General features: G+C 35.7%; 1 protein-coding gene and 1 long non-coding RNA gene across 12 annotated transcripts in view; one reads left to right on the forward strand and one right to left on the reverse strand.

Moving 5' to 3' along the window:
* Positions 1-24,976, forward strand: part of fam120b (family with sequence similarity 120 member B) — a 48,358-nt gene that overhangs the window by 11,329 nt on the left and 12,053 nt on the right. For 9 of the 11 annotated variants that reach the window (XM_087277802.1, XM_087277803.1, XM_087277805.1 and 6 more), the window contains 4 exon segments: positions 1,009-1,189; positions 5,023-5,124; positions 8,507-8,679; positions 8,997-9,089. In XM_087277802.1, coding sequence (XP_087133928.1) covers positions 1,009-1,189; positions 5,023-5,124; positions 8,507-8,679; positions 8,997-9,089 — 549 coding nt within the window. 11 annotated transcript variants of the gene reach the window in all.
* LOC147834110 (uncharacterized) overlaps positions 24,242-24,976 on the reverse strand; it is a 28,452-nt gene continuing 27,717 nt past the window's right edge. Inside the window, exon 3 of the long non-coding RNA XR_015505700.1 lies at positions 24,242-24,321. This is a non-coding gene — a long non-coding RNA (uncharacterized LOC147834110). The remainder of the gene's footprint in view (positions 24,322-24,976) is intronic.

Below are 24,976 nucleotides of genomic sequence, written 5' to 3' on the forward strand. Positions count from 1 at the left end.
AAAACAAATCTAGTTAGTTTACAAATGAAGTTCTGAGTAATAAAATCAAATGACGCAGGGAAAAAATGTTGAACACACGAAGAAAGGAAGGAGTAGAAATGCAGTGAAAGACCAGACAATAGCGGAAATCTCTCAGTAGTTCTTCAGCAACCCTAAGACCTTCGTCATTGTAAATGAATATTAGCCTCTTCAGTTCAACATCCACATTATCAGGATGATGAAGATGAAACCAGGGTGGACATTTCAGCAAGACAATGATCCAAAACACAGCCTCTCACATGTTTACAGAGAATCAAATTCAAGCTGTAGAATGGCCTGGCCAATCACCTGACTTGAATCTTATAGAAAATACAAATTAAAGGTTAGATTTGCTCGACGAGACCCACAGAACCATCAAGATTTTGACACTCTGTTGAAGTCTGAAAAACTCACCCCTGAGCAATGCATGTGACTTTATTCTCCATATGAGAGGCGACTGGAAGGGCATCCGCTGCATAAAACATATGCTGGATAAGTTGGCGGTTCATTCCGCTGTGTTGACCCTGGATTAATAAAGGGACTAAGCTGAAAAGAAAATGAATGAGTTCAGTGCTTGTGTCATTCCATTGTTATTGCACATAACTCATTTTTCACATATTTTGTTTGGGGTTTTACCAAAATCTGGTTCAACTGCTCCTTTAGAAATGTCAACAGCTCTTTTGGAAATATTATTTCCAGGAAAAAACATGTTCAATACTCATTTTCCCCACTGTATATATCTATATAAAATGATGTAGAATATAAATAATATGAAAATAATTCTGGAAATTTTATATTTATTTGATTTGATAATAAAATAAAATCATCAAAGTGGTAAAGAATGCAAATGAATGGGAAGGACAGAGCACATTGATATATTCCAGCATTATTTTCACTTTTGGGTTCCTCTGTGTTTAATAAAAGCAGCAGAGCCACTAGCAGGACCATGGCTTTTTGTTTGTATGTTCACTAAGTGTTTCCATGTTGCAGGCCGCAGTGGAGCAGCACAGGCGGGCTGAGAGTTTCTTCATCTATAATGTGTTGTATGACGGAGTCGTGGAGTGCAGTAACACACTGGAGGACGAGGACGAGATGGAGCTTCCACCACAGGCCATCTTATATCTGCCCATCCGGGAACGAATATACGGCATTTTACTGCTAACGGAGCCAGGTGTGTTTCATCCCAGAGTTTACTTACAATGATCATATATTTAAAGCTTTATTGTGTTGCTATTGTGTCATTTTGTGAGATATTTAATGCTTCAATATGTACGTCTGGTGAAAGTAAGATTGAGCTACTTTTCTGTGTTTATTATGAGGTAATGCGCTACAGAATGGTCCCAATATAAACACTTGTAAACACATGCAGGCTCATTTGAGTGATTCAGGACTAAAACACGATACTTTTGATACTTCTGCTTAAGGACTGTGTTATTTGTGTGTTGTCAGATTGTCCAGTTTAAACAAATTATTTGTAAAAAAAAAACAAAACTTTTTTTTAGGGTTCCCAATTTATGTTTTGTTGTTAAAGTATTACAAGTAGTTTTTAAAGATTAAATTAAATATTAATCTAAATAAAATTTTAAAAAGAAATAACAATAAAAGTAAAATAAAATCCGAAAACTGAAAATAAAAAAGCTCAAATTAATTCAAATTATATAAAAATATGCATTATATAAAATAAATAATTTCCATTTCCATCCTAAATTGCTTATTTATTTATTTATTTATTTATTTATTTATTTATTTATTTATTTATGTATGTATGTATTTTGTTGTTCAGCAGATTAATTTTGACAAAAAATAGACTGTCAAACTATAGTTATTATTTAGTGATAGGGATAAAATATTATAATTTTAAATTGCAAATTGGCATCAAAACCTTTAAAACATGTAATAAATAAATTGATGGATGGATGAATGTATTGATTAATTGATTGATTGATTGATTGATTGATTGTTAATTTCTCTAGTATAAACAAAAGGTTTGCAAAAACACATTTCAAAAGGTTTCCATGTAGTTTTGTTAAAGTATTACAGATCATTTTAAAGGTAACACTAAATTTAAAAACATCAAAACTGTTAAATTTGTGTATTTCGGAATCTGATTTATGAATATTTGGTTATGTAACTTCTTAATTTAGTTTTTTTTTAAACTTAGCTTTTTTAGATTTATTTATTTATTTATTTATTTATTTATTTTCTTGGTCAGCAGAGTAAAGTATAATATTTATTTTATTATTTAGTGATATAAGGATAAAATATAATAATATTATATTGTAAAACCTTTATGAGATATAATGAATGAATGAATGAATAAATGAATGAATGAATTGTCAATTTCTCCAGTATAAACAAAAGGTTTGCAAAAAAGCTTTTTAAAAGGTTTCCAGGTAGAGTTTTATTGAAGTATTATAGATCATTTTAAAGGTAACATTTAATTTGAAATATAAACAATGATGACAAAATCACAGTAAAATAAAGTATCAGACCTAAAAAAATAACAAAAATTAATAATTTAGAATTATATAAAGCATTATGTGGGGTATAAGTAAATATTAATTTACATTTTCCATGCAAAACGTGTTAAGTTTGTTTTATTTCGGAATTTGATTATGTAACTTCTAAATATAGAAATTAGAAATTGCTTATTTTTTCTGTATTTTTTAATTTATTTATTTATTTAGTTGTTCGACAGAGTAAAGTATGATAATTCTTTGGTCAGATTAATTTTGACAAAAAATAGATTGTCAGACTATAGATATTATTTAGTAAAATTGGGATGAAACATTATATTATGTTGCAAAAGTGTCATCAAAACCTTTAGACCAATAATAAATAATTAAATAAATAGATTAGATAGACAGACAGCCAGACAGACACATAGACAGACAGACACAAAGACAGACAGACAGACACATAGACAGACAGACAGACACATAGACAGACAGACAGACAGACAGACAGACAGACAGACAGACAGACAGGCACACACTTCCTGACTAAAGTCTTTTTCCCAGTTTTAAGAGCAATAAATAATAACTCGACTTCTAGTTGATCATTTGGAAAAGTGTCAGAAGGCAGATTTTTCCGATGAATCATCTGTTGAACTGCATCCCAATCATCACAAATACTGCAGAAGACCTATTGGAGCCTGCATGGACCCAAGATTCTCACAAAAACCAGTCAAGTTTGGTAAAGGAAAAGTCATGGTTAGGGGTTGGGGGAGATCTGCAGAGTGGATGGCAACATCAACAGCCTGAGGTGTCAAGACATTTGTGCTGCCCATTACATTACAAACCACAGGAGAGGGCAAATTGAGCAGTAGGTTAGCGCTCCTTCTCATACTTCAACCTCCACATCAAAGTTTCTGAAAGCAAAGAAGGTCAAGGTACTCCAGTATTTGCCAGCCCAGTCACCAGACATGAACATTATTGAGCATGTCAGTGGTAAGATGAAGGAGAAGGGATTGAAGATGAATCCAAAGAATCCTAATGAACTCTGGGAGTCCTGCAAGATCACTTTCTTTGGCATTCCAGATGACTTTATTAGTGATTTGAGTCATTGCAGACATGTATGGATGCAGTCCTCCAAGCTTATGGGAGTCACACACAATATTAATTCTTTTTTCACTGCACCATGACTTATTATACCATACTCTACTTTATTTCTGTTAAGTGACAAGAGTTTTGTCTAAGCAAAGTCAGACCTTACTGTCCTAATGAAATAATTAAAAATTAAGGCATGTTCATGTTTTATTTTAGTAAAATAAGTGTAATCTAGAGGCCTTTGCCTTTCATGTAGACCACTTCTGATACTAGAAGTCAAGTTATTATTTGTTGCTGCTAAAACTTGGATTTTGTCAAGTAGTGTAGATAGATATTTGTATTGATAATTTTAAGTAATTATTAAATATACTATTATTATTAATTATAATTCAAGCAAAAATAAAATAACAAAATAAAATATAAAGCTAATTAATATTTGAAAAAGAAGTAATACTGACAAATCTTAAAACTGAATATATATATATATATATATATATATATATATATATATATATATATATATATATATATATATATATAGATAGATAGATAGATAGATAGATATAGATAGATATAGATAGATATATATATATACAGATATATATTAAATTATGTAGTTTATAAATAATATTAAAACAATACTGGGAAATCGACAGAAAAACTAAAAAAAAAATGTTAAATTCTTTATATACTGAAATTGATTTCTGAATTTCTAGTTATTCATTTTCTTGTCTGCTCAGTCCCTTTATTAATCCGGGGTCTCCACAGCAGAATGAACTGCCAACTTATCCAGCAAGTTTTTACGCAGCGGATGCCCTTCCAGGCGCAACCCATCTCTCGGAAAAATTTCTAGTTATGTTACTTCTAAATATAGAAGTTAGAAATTGCTTCTTATTTATTTGTTTATTTTGTTTGTTTATTTCTTATTGCTTGTTTAATGTATGGCTTTGTGGTCCAGGGTCACAAATTATTCTTTCAAGAAATCTTGATTAGGCCAGAAGTTTATTTTGTGTAAGTTAGATTAAAGCATTTGTCAGATGATTGAAACTAAAGCTAAACGTAAATGTAAATATATAGTGGTCCTAAACATCTTTATTATATTACTTTAAATCTACTTTCCATCTATGCTGTTTTCTATAATATACAGGTTGTCCTCTAACTGTGTTGTTTACAGAAAATAAATCTGTATTATTCTGGGAATTGTTGAATTTTTCTCCAGTATTTGTGGTGTGGGCAAATATGTGGTGAACATGCATGTTGAAAACAAGGGCCAGACCAAACGGGACAAAACCTCTCCGATTTCAAACAGTGGAGTCTATACTATAATTTGGTAAAAACTCTGTCAGTCAAATGATTTCATAACATAGAAGCAGATTGATCAAATTTTCTTTCTGTGCCACTTTTTAAAGGTCTTTGAGTTTTCTTGTTTTGCATTGCTTTTCTCTCTCTTTAAAAGATGGTTCTGGCCACACTGTGTCTGTCAAGGAATGGTTCGTCTTTCCAGGAAATCCACTTAAAGAGCCCACCAGAGTCACTCCAAAACCCATCCGCCATCTGAGTATGTAAACTAGTAGTTATGTTTTATATAATTACTTGTCAGAATGAAGTACTGCAAAGATAAAGGATTTTACACCCCATGGAGAATCAATGAAAATGCTAATCTTTTTGACAAAATAAGATAGATTGTACAAAATGCATGCTATTTTTTAAAGTTAACACTGTTCTGAGTAAGATATTTTACATAATAGATGTGTACAGTTTGTACTTAAAATAAAAAAGTCCCCTAGAGCTGATCAGTTGAGTTTTACTATTTGTGAATCCATACAGCTGATTTCTGGGTCTGGATGAGCCATTTTAGCTTAGCTTAGCATAAATCATTGAATCGGATTAGACCATTAGCATCTCACTCCAAAAAAATGTATAATAATTTTGATATATATGCTATTAAAGCTGGACTCTTCTATAATTACAAGTACTGAGACCAACGGAAAATGAAAAGTTGCTAAATGTTAATAATTTTGACAAAATAAGAGAGATCGTACAAAATGTGTGCTATTTTTTCATGCTGATTTTAAGGTCTGGAGTGAGCCATTTTAGCTGAGCCTAGCATAAATGATTGAATCAGATTAGACCATTAGCTTCTCGCTAAAAAAAGTATTTTGACAAAATAATAATAATATAATAAAATAACAAAATAATAATGAAATAATAAAATAACAAAATATTAAATAAAATAAAGTTGAAAAATAAGAGAGATTGTAGAAAGTGCATGCTAATTATTTAGTTAATACTGTCCTGAGTAAGATGTTTTACATAAAAGATGTGTACAATTTGCACTTATTTAAAAAATCCCCTATTGTTAAAACAGTGGAGTTCTACCATTTTAAAATCCTTTAAACTGATTTCTGGGTCTTGAGCGAGTCCATTTAGCTTAACCTAGCAAAAAGCATGAAATTTGCATCTTGCTAAAAAAAAAATGAAATAATAATTTTGATAATAATTTTGTTGTTAAGGTTAATAATAATCAAGACAATAGAGATTGTACAAAATGTATGCTATTTTTTAATACTGTGCTGAATAAGATGTTTTACATAAAATACGTGTACAGTTTGCTTGTTTATAAAAAAAGTCCCCTATAGTTAAAACATTTGAGTTTTACCATTTTTGGATTTATTCAGCTTATTTCTGTCTGGAGTGAGCCATTTTAGCTTAGCCTAGCATAAATCATTGAATCGGATTAGACCATTAGCATCTCACAGAGAGAAAAAAAAAGATTTGCTTTGCTTAATAAAGCTGGACTCTTCTGTAGTTACATTGAGTACTAATTCCAGCAAAAAATAAAAAGTTGCTAAATGTTATGTCATAATTAATTTTGACAAAGTAAGAGAGATTGTATAAAATGAATGCACATTTTTAGTACTGTGAATAGATATTTTACATAAAACGTGTACAGTTTGCTCATAAATAAAAAAGTCCACTATTGTTAAACGAGTTGAGTTTTACCATTTTTTAATCCATTTAGCTGATTTCTGGGTCTTGAGTGAGCCATTTTAGCTAGGCATAAATTAATAAATCCAATTAGACTGTTAGCATCTTGCTATAAAAAAGTTAGTTTTGCTATTTACAGTTGGACTTTTCTGTAGTTATATTGAGTACTAAAACCAACATAAAATGAAAAGTTGCAATTTTACAGGTCAATATGGCTAACAACAATACTGTAATTACGATGCATTAGTCTAGGAACTTTGCTGCCACATCATTGGCTGCAGCCGGTGCAATGATATTACACAGCACCTTCACCTAGCTGAGGACTATTTTCAGATACTAAATTATATTATTGTGCCTGCTGCTAAGCTAAGCTAAGCGTAAAGTTCTCTCACCCGACTCAACTCCAGGGCACTTGCTAAAGGAGGCTATTTCCAGAAAAGTGGAGTGTTCCTTTTAAAGCAGGAAGTGAAAATTTTTGGACAGTAACAATATCTACATTTTGTGGCTATATATAAGTATATATTTTCCAGAAACAAACAAATAGTGCTTCAGAGGGAATTAATCCGTCAGTGCTCTTTGGATAAGGAAGTTTTAAAGATACACAAAAAAAACATTAGTCCAAGGCACTCAAACATTTTAAGAGCCTTGGACTAATATTTTTTTCACATAGTATTGCCCTTTGGCGATAGGAACAGGCAAAGCAACAGACGATAATACTTGCATTTTTCCCAGAGAACAAATAAACTACAGCATGCCTTGATCTTCCAATTGCAAAAGTTTTCACCCCCCTATTTTTAATGCATTGTTTATCCTTCTGGACATCAGCAAGTGTTTGAACCTTTTTTTTATTTTAAAAGTTGTGTTTGAACCTCTTTTTTATTTTAAAAGTTGTGTTTGAACCTCTTTTTTATTTTAAAAGTTGGTTTTGAATCCCTCAATTGTTCTCAGTGTGAAAAGATGAATCTCTCAATCATACAGTCTCTGCTGGAAACAGTTCAAATCTGCATAAATATGCTGAAAAACGGAAGAATCTTACAGACATGGAGAATTTTGAATGTTGTTTAAACAAGGGGCTTGTGAACAACCACTACAAAGCAAAAAAAGAAAAAAATTCTAGATCATTCAGCTAACCACACACAGTTTAAAATACCAAGGCTCTACAAATGTTTGCACCGAGTTATTTTGTTGATTTCAGCTGAGATTTTGTCTTGTGGACTATGTAAAGATGTTTTATGTTCAATATTTTACTCGGGACATTAGGTATTCTGTGTTCACTCTCATTTTGTCAATATGATTCACATTTTTACAGGTTTAAAAACTTGGGCTTTGTCTCATGTTTTAAGCATTGCTCCCTTCCTCATTTAATGTTGATAATATCTGAGATCTGTGCTCTGTTGTTGCTGTACATAATTCTTTTTGTTTGCTTTGCACAATTTGTACACACAGATGCTTTTCGTGATGAAAAGATAAAGCCTGTTTGGTTCTATCAGAGTATTTTGCTGAAAATGTAAACCTGTTGTGAATATTAAATGTTAGGTTCAGCTATGTTCTTGTGAGTGCAAGCATTATTTATGAACAAACCGTGAATGATTGTAAAAATCGTAACCGACATAAATCAGAATCCTTAAAGCTGCTAAACTATTTAGTGTAGGGCTGCATAACATTTAAAAATGAAAATTCATCAAACTAATTTGAATATTAGTTAAAGACAACACAAGTAAACACATCAAGCAAGTTTTTAAATGAAGGCTTTTATTATTTAGGGAAAACTAAATTCAAATCTATATAACCCCCACCACCCCCTGTTAAAATGTAACTATGGTTTAGTACACCAGAGTTCAATTTATCTAGCCATACCCAGGCTTGTATGAGTTACCCTAATATAACCTTCATTTACTCTCATGCACATCAACCCCCAAAAGTTAAATCTGTGCTCAAACTGTGCTCAACAGAAGGGCCTCTTGATCTGAGGTCTCTGTGGTTCAAGACGGACCCTGAGGTGAAAACAATCAGAACATCAACACTCCTGGACATCTTTGACCTGTACGAGTTCACTGAAGAGCTGAAATACTTTGACAGCCCTTTGATTGCAGTGATTTGTCTTGTAACCTACATCGCCATTCAGGTGTGTTTAACTTTTCATCATCGGGGCTTTCACTTGAACGTAAACAAATGGCTTTGTTCGGGTCAGTTGGCACCACATACGCTCTGCTATCCTTTATTTATTAATGATGTGTGTGTGTGTGTGTGTGTGTGTGTGTGTGTGTGCTCGCTGCATGTCAAAAGAGTTCAACAGTGTCTCTGTTTATTGTGCCTTATCAGACACCCTATGCATTGTGTTCAGGTGTGTGTGTGTGTGAGGGGGGCTGCTTGTTGTGTATACTTGAGTGTGATTTTAACAGCTTGCGTGTCAAATAAAAACACTTTTGCTCTTGAATCTAGACGAGACAGCTTTCCCTGGAAGACGTAGATGCATATCTGAGCCAGGCTGTTTGTGTCAGATTCAAGTCCTTCAGCGAAACGCAACAGGTCAGGGTGAGTCATTCGAGACGCCTCTGCCTTTTCTGAAAGCATTGTGTTTTACGCTCACACACACACACTCGCCCGTTTTAACTGGCCTCAGTTTTTGGAGGCTTCTACAAAACATCTGAGGTCATGTTTGTTATTTTGTAATAGCAAAAAAGAGAGGAATAAGACAAGCTATTTTCACTGTTTCTACAGGTTGTCTGCAAGTATTAAAGGGCACCTATGTTGAAAAATCTACTTTTCAAGCTATTTGGACAGACATATGTGCATATATAGTGTATAGACCATAATATTGGGGTGAAATAAACACACCCAGTCCTTTTTTTTTCAATTAAACAACATAAAAACGGTGGACCAATTAGAGAGGTTTTCAGACCGACCGCAGCTTTACGTAGGAGTGCGATCCCCCCGCCCACCGAATTGATTGACAGCTGCGCGCATTAACATGTTCCGGTAGTCACGTGTATATGTCAACAAGACCAGGCAGACATACGCAAAGCAACCGGGAATAAATGGTCTGTTCTGTTCGCTAGGATCAGCAATCATCATCAAATGTGATTAAGAGTAAGTTTCACATGTTTAAAGTGTTTTAAAACAGGGCACGTGTGTAATTAATTACAGCGATTTACTTCAGCTTTACTTCATCAGCACAGCCACGTGTCAGAACAATTATAAAAGAGGACGCTTCAATCCCGGTTTGTGGAAGTTAAATCAGGTTTATTTCGTACACTAGCATAAGAGATATCCACACAGCACTGGAGGTTAGCCTGTATCCTGTCACATCTGAGTGCAAAAACAGTGCTAAGCTAAGCGCGCTCTGTCTGTCTGCCTGTGTGTGTGTGTCAGTTGCGGTGTGGGTGTGTATCTCTGTGTGTGTGTGTGTGTGTGTGCGTGCGCGCGTGAACTTTGTAACGATATTGTGTGTGATTCATCAATGCAACTTTACAATACTGATTAGCTCTTACTGTAGTATTTCTCACAAGCGCTACGTGAGACCTTCTTCCTTTAAGTCTGTCTGTTGTCTGACGCAGCCGAGGGAGGAGATTAAAGCACGCGGGAAGGCACGTAGAAACAGTAGGCGGGAAAGAACTCGCCTTAAAGGCGCAGTACGACAAAACCACCCCCTGCTGGAAATCAGTATAAAACAACATCTTGTAAAAGGTATAATAAAAAATCTGATGGGTGTTTTGAGCTGAAACTTTATGTACACATTCTAGAGATGCAAAAGACTTATATTAAATCTGAAAAAAAAGGTAACCTAGGTGCCCTTTAAAAGTTGATAAATCAATTAGGAGAAAATTAAGGCCCTTAAAAGGTATTAAAAAGTCTTTGTGCTTTTATAAGATCTTAAATTTTGTTCAAGCGTTGTCCAAAGTGACTCCAAAAAAGCATAAATATACTTGTTTTCCCCTTAATATTAACAACAGCGTGCTCCATCCACGTAATTGGTTTGGGTCGTGGCACGTCCGGCCAAGCTCCTCCGTCCGGGTGATGTCACGTAATTTTCGTCAAATGCAGGTAGGTGATGTGATGCTCTCCACATGTCAGGGCTTAACAATAAGGACTGCCCGATGGCCTGTGGCCAGCGTGTGAGATGCTCGGGACGGTAGACAGGATCGTTACTGGCCCAATCGAGCCACTGATGCCATCACTAAAATTTTATTTGCCTGTGACTATTTGTCAATTGCGTGCAAAAACAGTAAGAATCGAGAAACAGTTTGTGTTTTTAAGCCTTCAAATGCTACCTTCTCGGTTCCTCTTATCTGATTGGACGTTGTGAGCACGTTATTTTTTTTCGTAACAACCAGTACAGCGAAGAGACAGCAACATGGCGGCAACATCAAGTGATGATGCTAAAGGAAAACATTTGTTTCTAACGTCCTGGAAGCAGACATTTATGAGGGTACGCCACGATTAAAAAAATGAAGTGATGTTTTGTACAGTTTGCCGTCAGTTTGATAGGTCAGCCATCTTTTGCTTTGCAATAAAATATCTGCACATTTTGCTACATTTGTTTGCAAAACACTTTGAATTTTGCTCATTACACATTTATAAGCATTTTAAAAATAATTAAATTCTAGATTTACAAACATTTTGACACTTTTTTTTTCATTTGTGGCTAAGTAATAACTATTAACCTTTTTTGGTAGGGCCAGTGAAAATATTGGCAGTGCAAGTAAAAATGTGAACCACTGATTCTTCCAACTTTATCCAGAATGGGCATCATGGTGGCCCAGTGACTAGCACTGTTGCCTCACAGCAAGAATACCAAGGGCGTTGGGTCCTCGCTGGGCCACCTGGTATTTCTGTGCAGAGTTTGCATGTTCTCCCCATGTCCGCGTGGGTTTCTCCCGCATTCCCCGGTTTCCTTCCACCATCCAAATATGCTCTTTATTATAGATAAAATAAGTCTTACTCTCAGGAAGTTCACCTTGGCCTCAACAGCAAGGGAGTTTGAGATTGACCTGAGCTCAATCTCCCCTCGACCTGCGAAAAGGGGGAGCCCTGGGCTCGAGGATCCCTTGAGCTCAGGGCTCTCTCCTGGGACAGCACGCCAAACAAGCTATGTGTAAATTGTGAGCTAAGTGTGAACTTTTGAATGTTAATTTAAGCTATATATTAGCTAAGAATTTAAACAAACTGTTGTGATTATCTGCGTTCTTACATACATAATTATTTGAATCATTTGTAATAATTCGTCTAACATATCTTTTGTTTACATTGCACTGAAAGCCACGCACAACTCTCACCACTACACTCTCATTTCTACTTTGTGCACCTGCAGGGCGCGAGTGCGTCGGTCTGCTTGCGAGCCATGCACTCAGCCCTCCCAATATGCACACATCTTCATTGGAATTAATGTACTTGCTTGCAGAAAAGATGCAATATGTCAACGGCTTGCTGCTATAGTTAATCCAATGTGTGCGCGTATTGGCATAACTTTGTTTAGTTGCAGCAGCTTTTTTTCCGTGTAACAGAAAAGCGGCATTGAGAAGCCATTAATGAATAAAAGCGAGGTTAATAGTGAAATCGGCTAATCGATGCATACCTTTTAACGATATCAGTGCATTATACAAAAGGCCTCTTCTACAAACATATCCAAATGTTTTCGGCTGCTTGCACCACTCGCTTAATGTCAGGTGACTCACTCTCTGAGTAGCCTTTAACTGCAGCTTGTGCTGTATTGAACAGACGCACGCCACTTCATAACTGTAGAGATTGTTTTTTGACTGTACTCAATTTATTTTTGATGTCTTGGTCACTCTATTTGGATTGCCAGAACAAGTTGCCTCGGGGGTCGGGTTCAGCCCGCAGGTCACTAATTGAATAGCCCTGTCATAGACCATTCCCCCAAGGAAGTCAGGATAGATCAAGTTAGTATTGACTGTAGAGCTACAGTAGATCATAAACACAGTGCTCAGCAACATAGAGACGCAACAAATGAAGCCTTTTTTTTCTTGAGAGATGCATCAGATTCTTTTGCTATTTGAAAAAAAAGAGACCGGAGGGGTAATTTCTGGTTGCTTTGCGACATTCCTCCCAAAAACTACTCTAATTGTGGTCTGAACCTGAGAGCGATGCACTGGTGACGGGCTCCGCGTCGTCCCCGCCGGCGACCACAGGGCTATTTCAGCTCCCACCCTAATTTAAGCCTCCTCTGCGTGCTATTTCAGACCCAGCCACCAAGGGCGGCCTGTGGTTTCGCAGTGCTTGGATTGAAAGCACAGATAATGGATGATAGAGGGACAAATTAGAGCCTCTTGGGAGATATCCAGGAAGCCACCTCCTAATTTACGGATCCTCCTGTGTCTACTGCTGTCGGTTTTACGTCTGGTGTGAATCCCTCCAGTCTGTTGTATTCAGCTGCTGATGCATGTCTCAGCCTTGACTCACCAAACGTCAATATAGATGAGCTGTTAAGCTGTTTGGGTTGTCGACGTGACGTTGCGTTTTCACTGTCCATTTTAAATTGTCATAAATAATTTAAATTAGGTTTCTATCAGGGTGCACACCATGGCACTTCAAGTCGTTGACTGGGCGCCGCGGACAGCGGGCTGCTCGATTTCGGGAAAAATCTTAATCATGATTATTTTGGTCATAATTTAATCACGATTATTTATACGATTACTGTTGAAGTCAAAATTATTAGCGCTCCTGAGAATATGTTTTTTTTTTTTTTTATAAATATTTCCCAAATGATGTTTAACAGAGCAAGGAATTTTAACAGTATTTCCTGTAATATTTTTCTTCTAGGTTTATTTGCTTTATTTTGGCTAGAATAAAAGCAGGTTTAAATATTTTTAAAATCCATTTTAAGGTCAATATTATTAGCCCCCTTAAGCAATATACTTTTTGATTGTCTGCAGAAGAAACTACTGTTATACAATGAACTGCTTAATTACCCTTATTAAGCCTTTGAATTGCCCTTTAATCTGAATGCTTGTATTTAGAAAAATGTTATGTACTGTCATCATAGCAAAGATAAAAGAAATCAGTAATCAGAAATGAGATATCAAAGCTATTATGTTCAGAAAAAAGTAAAAAAAAATCTTCTTTCCATTAAACAGAAATTGGGCAGGAAAAGGATTGCTAATATTCAGGAGGGCTAATAATTCTGACTTCAACTGTATACATACAGTTATTTTCCTCCCTGCAATGGAAAGATAAATAAATACAATAAAATAAAAATATGAAACAAACTGTGCTTTAAGCATCTTCACTGTAAGAATAAAACTTTAGCTAAAAAAGTCCTTCAGTCAAGAGCAGTGAGGGATTTTCTCGTTTTGTTTGATTAATGATAAAAACAACATCGCGCGCTGTCTCTTTAATGATTTCTCTTTCACGTGTCTTTTGATCCTCAACTCGTAACTCGTTTGTTTCTTACACAAATTAAGGTTATTATAAGTAATCACTAAACACCGCGTTTTGACACCTATTTGACCATTAAAGTGCTCACATTAAGATGACTTTAGATGTCTGCGCCTCGTCCGTTTCGCGAGGTGCGCGCGCGGTCAGCAGAGGTGTGCGATGCGGCGTCAGGCGCGAGTATAATTCCAGCTTCAGTGTGCGAATGCTGACGGCCGCATGCTTCTGGGTGTCTGCGCGTGCCGCACATACATAAGCACGCGGTCTTTCGCGCTTTTAGGAGCAACAGCTGGAAAGGGGGTGGTAAATGATGCACTAATCGTTTATCTCGATTAATGCTTTTTCATAATCGTTTGAAGCCAAAATCGAAATCGGATTTTCGATTAATTGCACAGCCCTAAGCGCCGTTGTGTTTACCCTGATAGAAACCTATGTTTAGAATTCTAAAATGCATGGCGCTCCGTGGCACGACGATTCAGGACACTTCATGTTTCTGCAGCACCACAGAGAGTGTCTGGTGTGCCATGTTGCAGCTACGAGTGGCGCATCCAGTGCCTCAGTCAAAATTAATTCAGTGTGCGTGGTTATTAGTCTCGGTGTACAAGCTCGGCACTTGAAACTAGCACACAGTTGGCTGTAAAACTATACAAAGACAAATGATTGTGTAATCTCTGCTTGGTCTGTGTCTGAGTCGTACATGTACGCCTGAATGCTGATCCTCTCGTGTAGCTTAGCTTCTCTCTGTCTGCCTGTCTGTTGCAAACACAGAGCGTGGGAGCTCTTGGCTCCGCCCCCTCGTTACGTTGGGCGGGAAGCCGAAACTAATTTTCATGTGAAGCAACACACCCCTAAAACAGCGAGCTGTGTACACACCCACAACATGACACTTTTGAACGCATTATAATAAAAACATCTGAACTGTGTGTTGAACTGAACCTAAACTGGCACACTCAGAAGCACCATCATATTAATATTAAATCATAAAAAAGTGGTAAACTATGTGCCCTTTAAGAGTTGTTTTTCTTTATTTTTGCTTGTCACATCATAGGATATTTTTAAAGTACAGTTGACAGAATTGTGTTAGCAACCCCTTTACATTCCCTCAGACATCAAACTGCATACTAACATCTATTAATGTAGAGTTAATGCTTTACAAATAATGAATTAACTATTTGCTAACGCATAATACATGATCCGTAGTTTGTAATTATTATAAATTGTTACTGCCTAGTTGCTCATACTGCTTAAATCTTTGTTTATTTGTGCTTATGTGGTTCCCGGGCAGTGGTGGAAAAAGTACTGAAAAATCATACTCGAGTAAAAGTACCATTACTTGCCTAAAAATGTATGAGTAAAAAGTAGCCCTTTTAAAAGTACTCATGAGTTGTGAATATTACGCTGTGAAAAGCTGATGTGTTTACATGTAATTTGTGGATGTGTGTAAACGTAACATTCTGTAGTGCATTTAATTATAGCCCAGCAGGCACACAACGTCATAGGCGTTAATATTAGGTTAGATTTAGGTTGTGGTGTCAAGTGACCAAAATTCAATGTCTAGCCAGCGTCTAAGGATAACGTTATTTTAATGTCTAATAACAACGTTAAATAACTTTGATATTTGGTTGATTTTAGGTTGTGTTAGAAAGCGACCAAATCCAATGTAGAGCCAACATCTTAAACCAACATCCTATTGACGTCAAATACTGATATTGTTTTTGGACGTCTTCTTGGACACTTTTAATGCTTCCAAACAGTTTGCTGCATTTATAAATGGCCCATGTCTTGAGGTAGTTCATTATGAGGCGATTGACCTTCTATGTGTGATTTGATTGGACAGGAATCACAGGACTGATTTTTCTAATCCTCATAGACAATAAAAAATAATGTAGTGACTGCAGGTTGAAGGAAAGTAAAAGTACAGATACTGCACTAAAAATGTACTCAAGTAAGTAAATTAATTACAGTAATTTGAGTATTTATAATTAGTTGCTTTACACCACTGTTCCCGGGCACAGACTGGGCTCTATGTTGACGGTCCATGCGCAGAGCGCAAAACGCAGGGCGCAAACGCTTTCAGGGCATGTCAGAACGCATTTTTGCTAATTTAAGGACGGGAAAATCCGCTTTGCGCCATGGTGAATGGTCTTAAAGGGTTGAGTTTATTTTCTTAATGAGTTATAGGTGTGTTTTGAGAATAAACCAATTAGAGCCTCATCTCCCATTCCCTTTAAGAGCAGCTGCGACGCGCCATAAGCGCATTTTGACGTAAAGTAAGTTCACTTTCGCTTTTGCTCTCGTGGATAGGGAAACCTTTACGCACAGACATCAATTAGCCTATAAATAATTAATTTCGTTTGTTAAGCGCAAAGATTAGTTTCAAAACTATTTCTAAATTCAGTTTTAATTTCAAGCAAACGAATAAATGAACAATAATAACAAAGTGTGCTCAAAATACTGAGTTATTTTCAAATACACCTGCTGTGCCCCATATGGTCTAAAATTTGACAGGTGGACTAATCTAAGCTTGTTTTTAATAAAACAAATATAAATATGGATATAATAAATAATACTGCTAATAATATTAACATTATACAAAAGCAAATTGAATGAACTGAAAAAGCCTCCCGAGATGAAGAAGGTAAGGCAGTGGTTTTTAAATCTTCATGTAGGCTAGAAATTAATATGTTTTGTAATATTTTAATCATTTATATTTATATTAAAATAGCAACACGCCAAAACACGCCTGCTTTTTTAGACCAGAACGCCTATGGGCGCACATTTGAGCGCAAATGCATTTGCTATTTAAACAGTGTGGCGCAACACCTCAAAATGACCCTTGCGCCGAGCTAAAAGTAGCAAAAGAGTATTGCGCCGCGCCTTGCGCCACATTGCGCCGGGTGTATGATAGGGCCCTTTCAGTCACTCAGGTAGACAACGAGTGACTCTGTATCTTAAACACCCTGTAATGACTGTTTATTGTGAACTTGCTTCCAGTATTTATTTATATATGGTTCGGTGTGTTTACATTTGGGCTGAAGCGAAGTGATACGGCTGGGTTTGTATTGCCCCGCAGTATGATAGTGTGTGTTCAGAAGCAGCAGGTGTCGGGTTGCTGGTTGACCCAGAGGCGTGTGTGTGCGTGCGTGTGCGTGCTGAAGCCGCAGTGGCGACAGCCTGCCGCTGGCCAGATGAAAGTGTGGAAAGCTCTTCTGCCTCCCATGTGCCACGGGGTGGCTGGAGCACCTGTTACACGCGCCATTGTTGTCTCCCATCGGGAGTTACACTGTCACATCTGCCTGAAATGTGAAAAGGGCTGCTGGGAGAGGGGAGGGGGTGTATTAGGAGGCTCTAAGAAGCAGACAGATGGCAGGAGAGTCTCCAGGGGCTGCCTGATTACCCCCTCTAATCTCTTTCCCCCTGTGCTGCTTTGTCATAGTAAGGGAATGTAAACGCAAGCTAAGGATGCCACTACACAGCATCTGTATGGGACGACAGATAATCATAAGCGATTTTAATAAAATCTACTATAAATGCACTTGATAATTATTATTAAAATGTTCTTTTAGTACTTCTGAGGCACAAACAACATCCTCCAATAAACACCTTACAGCATATTATTAAAAAAAATCCAGGTTTTTCAGCAGTGGAAGTCGTCATAGTAAACCTACTGCTGGGAAAATAAGCATTGAACAAGCATTGTCATGTTGTTTCCTGGGAATAAAATTTGTGAAGGAGCTGTTGACGTTGAATTTAATCAGATTTTGGTAAAAACCCAAACAATATGAATATAAAATAAAACAAAAAAAATCTGTAAAATGAGTAACAATGTAATTACACACACAGAAAGTACTGAACTACTGAAATGTATTTAATACTTTATATAAAAGACTTTGTTGCTGATGGCAGCTTAAAGGCGCCTCTCATATGAAAAAGGAAGTCACATGGATTGCTCAGGGGTTGTGATTCTGTGGGTCTCGTCTAACAAATCTGATCTTTAATTTGTATTTTCTATTGGATTCAAGTCAGGTGATTTTCTTTATTTCTCTGAAAGCATTTGAGAGATTCCTCTGCTGTGTTTTGGATCATTGTCTTGCTGAAATGTCCACCCTGGTATCATCTTCATCATCCTGATAATGCAGATGTTGGACTGAAGCAGCTGAAATTAATTTACACTGATGACGGGCAGAGGGTTGCTGAAGAATACTGAGAGATTTCAGCTGCTGTCTGGGCTTTCACTGCCTTTCTACTCCTCCCTTTCTTCATGTGTTCAATACTCTTTTCCTGCGCCGTTTAATTTTATTACACATAACGTAATTCGATTTGTTTTCTTTGCATATATGGATTTGTTTGGTTGTTACCAACATCCGGTGAAAACTTCAAGTGAACGGCACCTTTAGAAATATGTTTTCTGAGAAAAATGGTGGCATATTCAATACTTATTTTCCCTTTTTTACACTGGAAGGGCATCAGCTGCGTAAAAACTTGCTGAATAAGTTGGCGGTTCATTCCGCTGTGGCGACCCCGGATTAATAAAGGGACTAAGCCGACAAGAAAATGAATGAATGAATAAATAAACGAACACTGTAAAAAGTGCTGGGTTCCACACAATTCTTTCATGTTTCAAGTTAACGTGATTGTTTTGTTTTGTTTTACAAATTTCAGTGGATTGAACATAATTTTTTTTACTAAAAAAAGACTTTTTAAAAATACCTTTTAACTCATTTTAAATAAATAGTTTGAACAAACAGCAATGTGCACACTGTAAACAATGCAGGGTTCCACTTAATTCATTCATGTTGTCCCAACACAAATCAATAGTTAACTTACATTTTTAACAAACTTGTCAACAGCTTCATTACAATATTTTTCCCAGGAAAAAAAAAAACTTGAATACTTTTCCCCCCACTGTATATACTGTATGTATATAATACATTTTCAAAAGAGAATCATCAAATTCACTAGGCGTAAAAACTCTCATTTGAACCCTTTTGCATTGTTCTCCAGATTCGGCAGCAGTCATCCATTATGGTGTGTTGGTGTTTGAATGCAGCTGTAGCTCAAGAAGCAATAATAGAGCAAATCATTCACTTTTATAGTGCTTTGTTTAAAAAAACAGAACCGGTTGTTCATTCCCACCGCTTATAACTGTTTTCAGATAAGCTTGTCAGGTGTTTATTTAGTAAATGTCAAATCGAAAGTTCATTCAAATATTCCGGCAAGCCTCATCTTGTGTTTCCCCGAGGGTCTACAGTAGGAACATTGAGCAGATGTGCATCGGTACAGCACAGGTGCTAAGCCTGATCACAGGCCTGTAGTTTGCCATTAACGCTGAGCTGTGTGTCCTCAGGGGGTCCAGTGGTCCTTCAGGCATCTGGCCGGAGCGACGCTCATTGTTCGCTGTTGAAATGCTTGCGGAGCAGCTGCTGTTCTGGTTTGTTGTCCTGCTCTATACCTTTACAGCAGCAGGGTGGCATCAGCATTGTCCTCAAAGCCTATTGACTTCCACACCGAGCAATTAGCGGCTTTAAAGGTGCTAAGACTTTTGACGTGTCCTTTTAAGCGCTTTAATCAAAGCCAGTCTACTTCATTCTGCTTTGTAAACCTTATGCATAACAGTGAATGTGATTTAAAGTTCCCCGTGAAATTAAAATAGAGCTTTTTTAGATGTTAGTGTCAGTAAGTTAGTCTTAAAGGGCTCCAATTTTGGCCTTTTTTAACAAGATGTAATAAAAAAGTGTTTTGTGTTACTTTTAGGTCAAAATACCCACTAGTTAATACCATTTTTTTTGCGCCTGTGCCTTAAAATGAAAATGAGCTGGTCCTCCCCACCCACTTTTGGGACATTACGCTTCAAAGAAAGATAACCAGGGTTGGATGTCGAGTTGAACATATTAAAGTGATAGACAGCAACTCAGACGTGATGAAACGGAGACCTAAAGTCACAAATACCACAGTAATATGAATGAACCACACATATACAGTTGAAGTCAGAATTAATAGCCCCCCCCTGAATTATTACACCCCCTGAATTATTTGCCCCCATGTTTATTTTTCCCAGAATTTCTGTTTAACGGAGAGATGTTTTCAACACATTTCTACACATCGTAGTTTTAATAACTCATCTCTAATAACATCTAAAATACGGTGTATTTAAGTGTAAATAACTTTTATACAGTAGAATAAAAACCAAAGTGATGCAAATGTGCATAAAATATAGATTCTACACTTTCAAACGAAACCACTTACCGGGGTCTGGTGCAATGCTAGCTCTTTAAATCTTAAAGCGAAAGTCGATGACGCCACTTAACTGGTTAAAGACAATGTTGTTTCACATGTCCAAGACTTTGATAAAAGGTTAAAAAAAAATCCATACTACAATTACTTTTTATAATTAAATCAAGTCATTTTGTGTGTTTTTTTTCACCTAATCAGTGACATCATTTATGAATTTTGTAATTAAAGAGTTAAAATCTGTTTTTTTCAAAGTAATTTAGTAGTTTTAATCAGGACTGTGGTTGATTAACAGATTTTTGCAAACAAAATAAGTGAAAATGTGTATCTGATGCATTTAACAGCAGTATCGTTGAGTTAAAAAAAAATCAAAGCATTTTCTTAAAATATGTGTCAAAATAAGATTTGTCATCAAAATTCATTCTGCTAGCTGAAACACAGAAAAAATTATGGTCAAATTAAGACTCAAAATCTCCCCAAAGTGGATGAAAACAACCCCACTTTTGGGACATTACGCTTCAAAGAAGGATAACCAGGATTGGATGTCGAGATGAACACATTAAAGTGATAGACAGCAACTCAGACGTGATGAAACGGAGACCTGAAGTCACAAATACCACAGTAATATGAATGAACCATACATATACAGTTGAAGTCAGAATTAATAGCCCCCCCCTGAATTATTACACCCCCTGAATTATTTGCCCCCATGTTTATTTTTCCCAGAATTTCTGTTTAACGGAGAGATGTTTTCAACACATTTCTACACATCGTAGTTTTAATAACTCATCTCTAATAACATCTAAAATACGGTGTATTTAAGTGTAAATAACTTTTATACAGTAGAATAAAAACCAAAGTGATGCAAATGTGCATAAAATATAGATTCTACACTTTCAAAGAAACCACTTACCGGGGTCTGGTGCAATGCTAGCCCTTTAAATCTTAAAGCGAAAGTCGATGACGTCACTTAAATGGTTAAAGACAATGTTGTTTCACATGTCCAAGACTTTGATAAAAGGTAAAAAAAAAATCCATACTACAATTACTTTTTATAATTAAATCAAGTCATTTTGTGTGTTTTTTTTCACCTAATCAGTAACATCATTTATGAATTTTGTAATTAAAGAATTAAAATCAGTTTTTTTCAAAGTAATTTAGTAGTTTTAATCAGGACTGAGGTTGATTAACAGATTTTTGCAAACAAAATAAGTGAAAATGTGTATCTGATGCATTTAACAGCAGTATCGTTGAGTTAAAAAAAAAATCAAAGCATTTTCTTAAAATATGTGTCAAAATAAGATTTGTCATCAAAATTCATTCTGCTAGCTGAAACACAGAAAAAATTATGGTCAAATTAAGACTCAAAATCTCCCCAAAGTGGATGAAAACAACCCCACTTTTGGGACATTACGCTTCAAAGAAGGATAACCAGGGTTGGATGTCGAGATGAACACAATAAAGTGATAGACAGCAACTCAGACGTGATGAAACGGAGACCTAAAGTCACAAATACCACAGTAATATGAATGAACCACACATATACAGTTGAAGTCAGAATTAATAGCCCCCCCCCCCATTAATTATTTGCCCCCCTGAATTATTTGCCCCCCTGTTTATTTTTCCCAGAATTTCTGTTTAACGGAGAGATGTTTTCAACACATTTCTACACATCATAGTTTTAATAACTCATCTCTAATAACATCTAAAATACGGTGTATTTAAGTGTAAATAACTTTTATACAGTAGAATAAAAACCAAAGTGATGCAAATGTGCATAAAATATAGATTCTACACTTTCAAACGAAACCACTTACCGGGGTCTGGTGCAATGCTAGCCCTTTAAATCTGAAAGCAAAAGTCGATGACATCACTTAACTTGTTAAAGACAATGTTGTTTCACATGTCCAAGACTTTGATAAAAGGTAAAAAAAAAAAAAAAATCCATACCACAATTACTTTTTATAATTAAATCAAGTCATTTTGTGTGTTTTTTTTCACCTAATCAGTGACATCATTTATGAATTTTGTAATTAAAGAGTTAAAATCCGATTTTTTCAAAGCAATTTAGTAGTTTTAATCAGGACTGTGGTTGATAAACAGATTTTTGCAAACAAAATAAGTGAAAATGTGTATCTGATGCATTTAACAGCAGTATCGTTGAGTTAAAAAAAAATCAAAGCATTTTCTTAAAATATGTGTCAAAATAAGATTTGTCATCAAAATTCATTCTGCTAGCTGAAACACAGAAAAAATTATGGCCAAATTAAGACTCAAAATCTCCCCAAATTGGATGAAAACAACCCCAACAGTACATAATGGTTTATCTCAACCACTCTTACTGGCAAAGCTGTAAAAAACAAAACTCTATTGGCTATTTTTTTTAAAAGGGGAGTGTCTGCTAGATGTCCAACTCCATCTTACATGTTTCAGTTGAGATTACATCAAACATCGAATAAAAAAAAATGCACATTTCAAAGCATCTTTAAACGCTGTCGTTTCTCTGAAGACGCATAGTTTCTAAGAGGAAGTCAGGCTCGTGTAAACAGAGTAATATTTCAAACCACGGCCTGGCTCTCAATCTGTGCGCCTGGAAGGCATGGGCAGTGGGTTACTGCTGTCGCCTCGGCTTTATCTCCAGCCTCCCTTTTGTTTGCTTTAGTCTAAGCTGTGTTTGAGAGCCGAGCAGGTGGCGGGCCAGTTTTTTACGTTTTGATGTCATAAGCTAATCATTCGCTCTCTCTCTTATCTGCTGTGGGTGGGTGTGGGGCAGCAGGTGACCAGCGGACAGTTTTGGTGGAAAGGGGGGGCTTTGTAAACATCCTCTTATCCGCAAGAGCACTTCAGGTGAGCTCTTGGGTCACACCCTGCTGAAGGACACAATAGGTATTAACAGCAGGAGCAAGCAGAAAACAAGCTACTGTAAAATGGTGTGATTTGAAGGAACAGTTAAGATGAAGCATTTGTAATTATTAACCTAAAGCATCTCCTGGCCTTAGGACTTTGTTTTCTATAAAGAACACAAAAGGAGATGTTTATATAACTGTCCTAGGTTGCTTTTCCAAACTAAAATGGCTAAAAGGCTGCATGATTTGGAGAAAAATCTATGTAAATCCAATGTGTTTGTAAATAAATTAATAAACAAACAGATAAAAGAATGAATGAATGAATGAATGAATGAATGAATGAATGAATGAATGAATGAATGAATGAACAAACGAGCGAACAAATGTATAGATGAATGAACAAACGAATGAACGAACAAACAAATAAAAGCCTCCAACAAATAAAAAGCTTTTAGCTTTCAATTTATTTATCAAATTTAATAATTAGAATTACAACTACTATTACAACTACTAAATCAATAATAATTTTGAAAATATTTAAACAAAAATATTAATAAAAGAATGCATTTATTTTATTATTATTTACAATTATTAAAATGACAAATTATTATTATTATTATTGTTATTATTAAAATTATTAAATGAAAATATAAAAATGACAAAGTAATAAATATATATAAAATAATTATAATATTTGATTATAATTTTTTTATTTAAAAAATATATATTTAATTTTATTTATTTATATTTATATTTATTTTTTATTAATAATTATTATTTTATATAATTATTTTTATTTTATTAATTTTTTATTAATTTATTTATTTATAATTATATGTATTTTATTTTTAAATATATATTTACTGGCTGGGTACTACTCAGATAGACATAACAATATGGAATAAATGACTTTTGTTAATCTTACTTTTCATGCCAACTTTGAGGCAACCCAATCTCGGAGCAGATACGGAATTTGTGTAGAGCACCATTTACTGTAAATCAGCCTTTCTTGCTTGCTGAAAACACTGATGGTTTCAATGTTTTTATTTTTTTAGGCTTTTAGGCTTACTTCTTTCACAAGTAAGCTGTGGGGTTCCACAATGCTCAGTTCTTGGTTCATTGGCTTTCACGTTATACACAGCTACCTGTCAGATATCTTGTCATTGATCCCAGTTGTAAGAGCAATGAATAATAACTCGACTTCTAGTTGATAATTTGGAATAGTGACAGAAGGTAGATTTTTTTAGATGAATCATCTGTTGATTTGCATCCCAATCATCACAAATACTGCAGAAGACCTATTGGAACTGCCATGGACCCACGATTCTGACAGAAATCAGTCAAGTTTAGTGAAGGAAAAATCATGGTTTTGGTTTACATTCAGATCTGCAGAGTGGATGGCAACATCAACAGCCTGAGGTATCAAGACATTTTTGCTGCCTGTTACATTACAAACCACAGGAGAGGGCAAATTCTTCAGCAGGATAACGCTCCTCTTACTTCAGCCTCCACATCAAAGCTCCTGAAAACAAATAGGATCAAGGTGCTTTAGGATTGGCCAGCCCAGTCACCAGAAATAAACATTATTGAACACGTCTGGGGTAACATGGAGGAGGAGACATTGAAGATGAATCCAAAGAATCTTGATGAACTCTGGGAGTCCTGCAAAAACGCTTTCTTTGGCATTCCAGATGACTTTATTAATCAGTGATTTGAGTCATTGCAGAGATGTATGGATGCAGTCCTCCAAGCTCATGGGAGTCACACACAATATTCATTCTTTTTCCAGTACAGCATCACTTTATATTCTATACTGTACATTATTTCTGTTTAGTGACAAGACCTTTGTCTTAGCACAGTCAAATCTTCCTGTCCTAATTAAATCATAAAAAATCAAGGCATGATCATATTTTATTTTGGTAAAATAAGCATAATCTAGAGGTCTTTGCCTTT

Source organism: Danio rerio, chromosome 13 (genome assembly GCF_052040795.2).
Source record: "Danio rerio strain M-AB ecotype USA chromosome 13, GRCz13ab, whole genome shotgun sequence".
In the NCBI taxonomy this organism is placed as follows: Eukaryota; Metazoa; Chordata; class Actinopteri; order Cypriniformes; family Danionidae; genus Danio; species Danio rerio.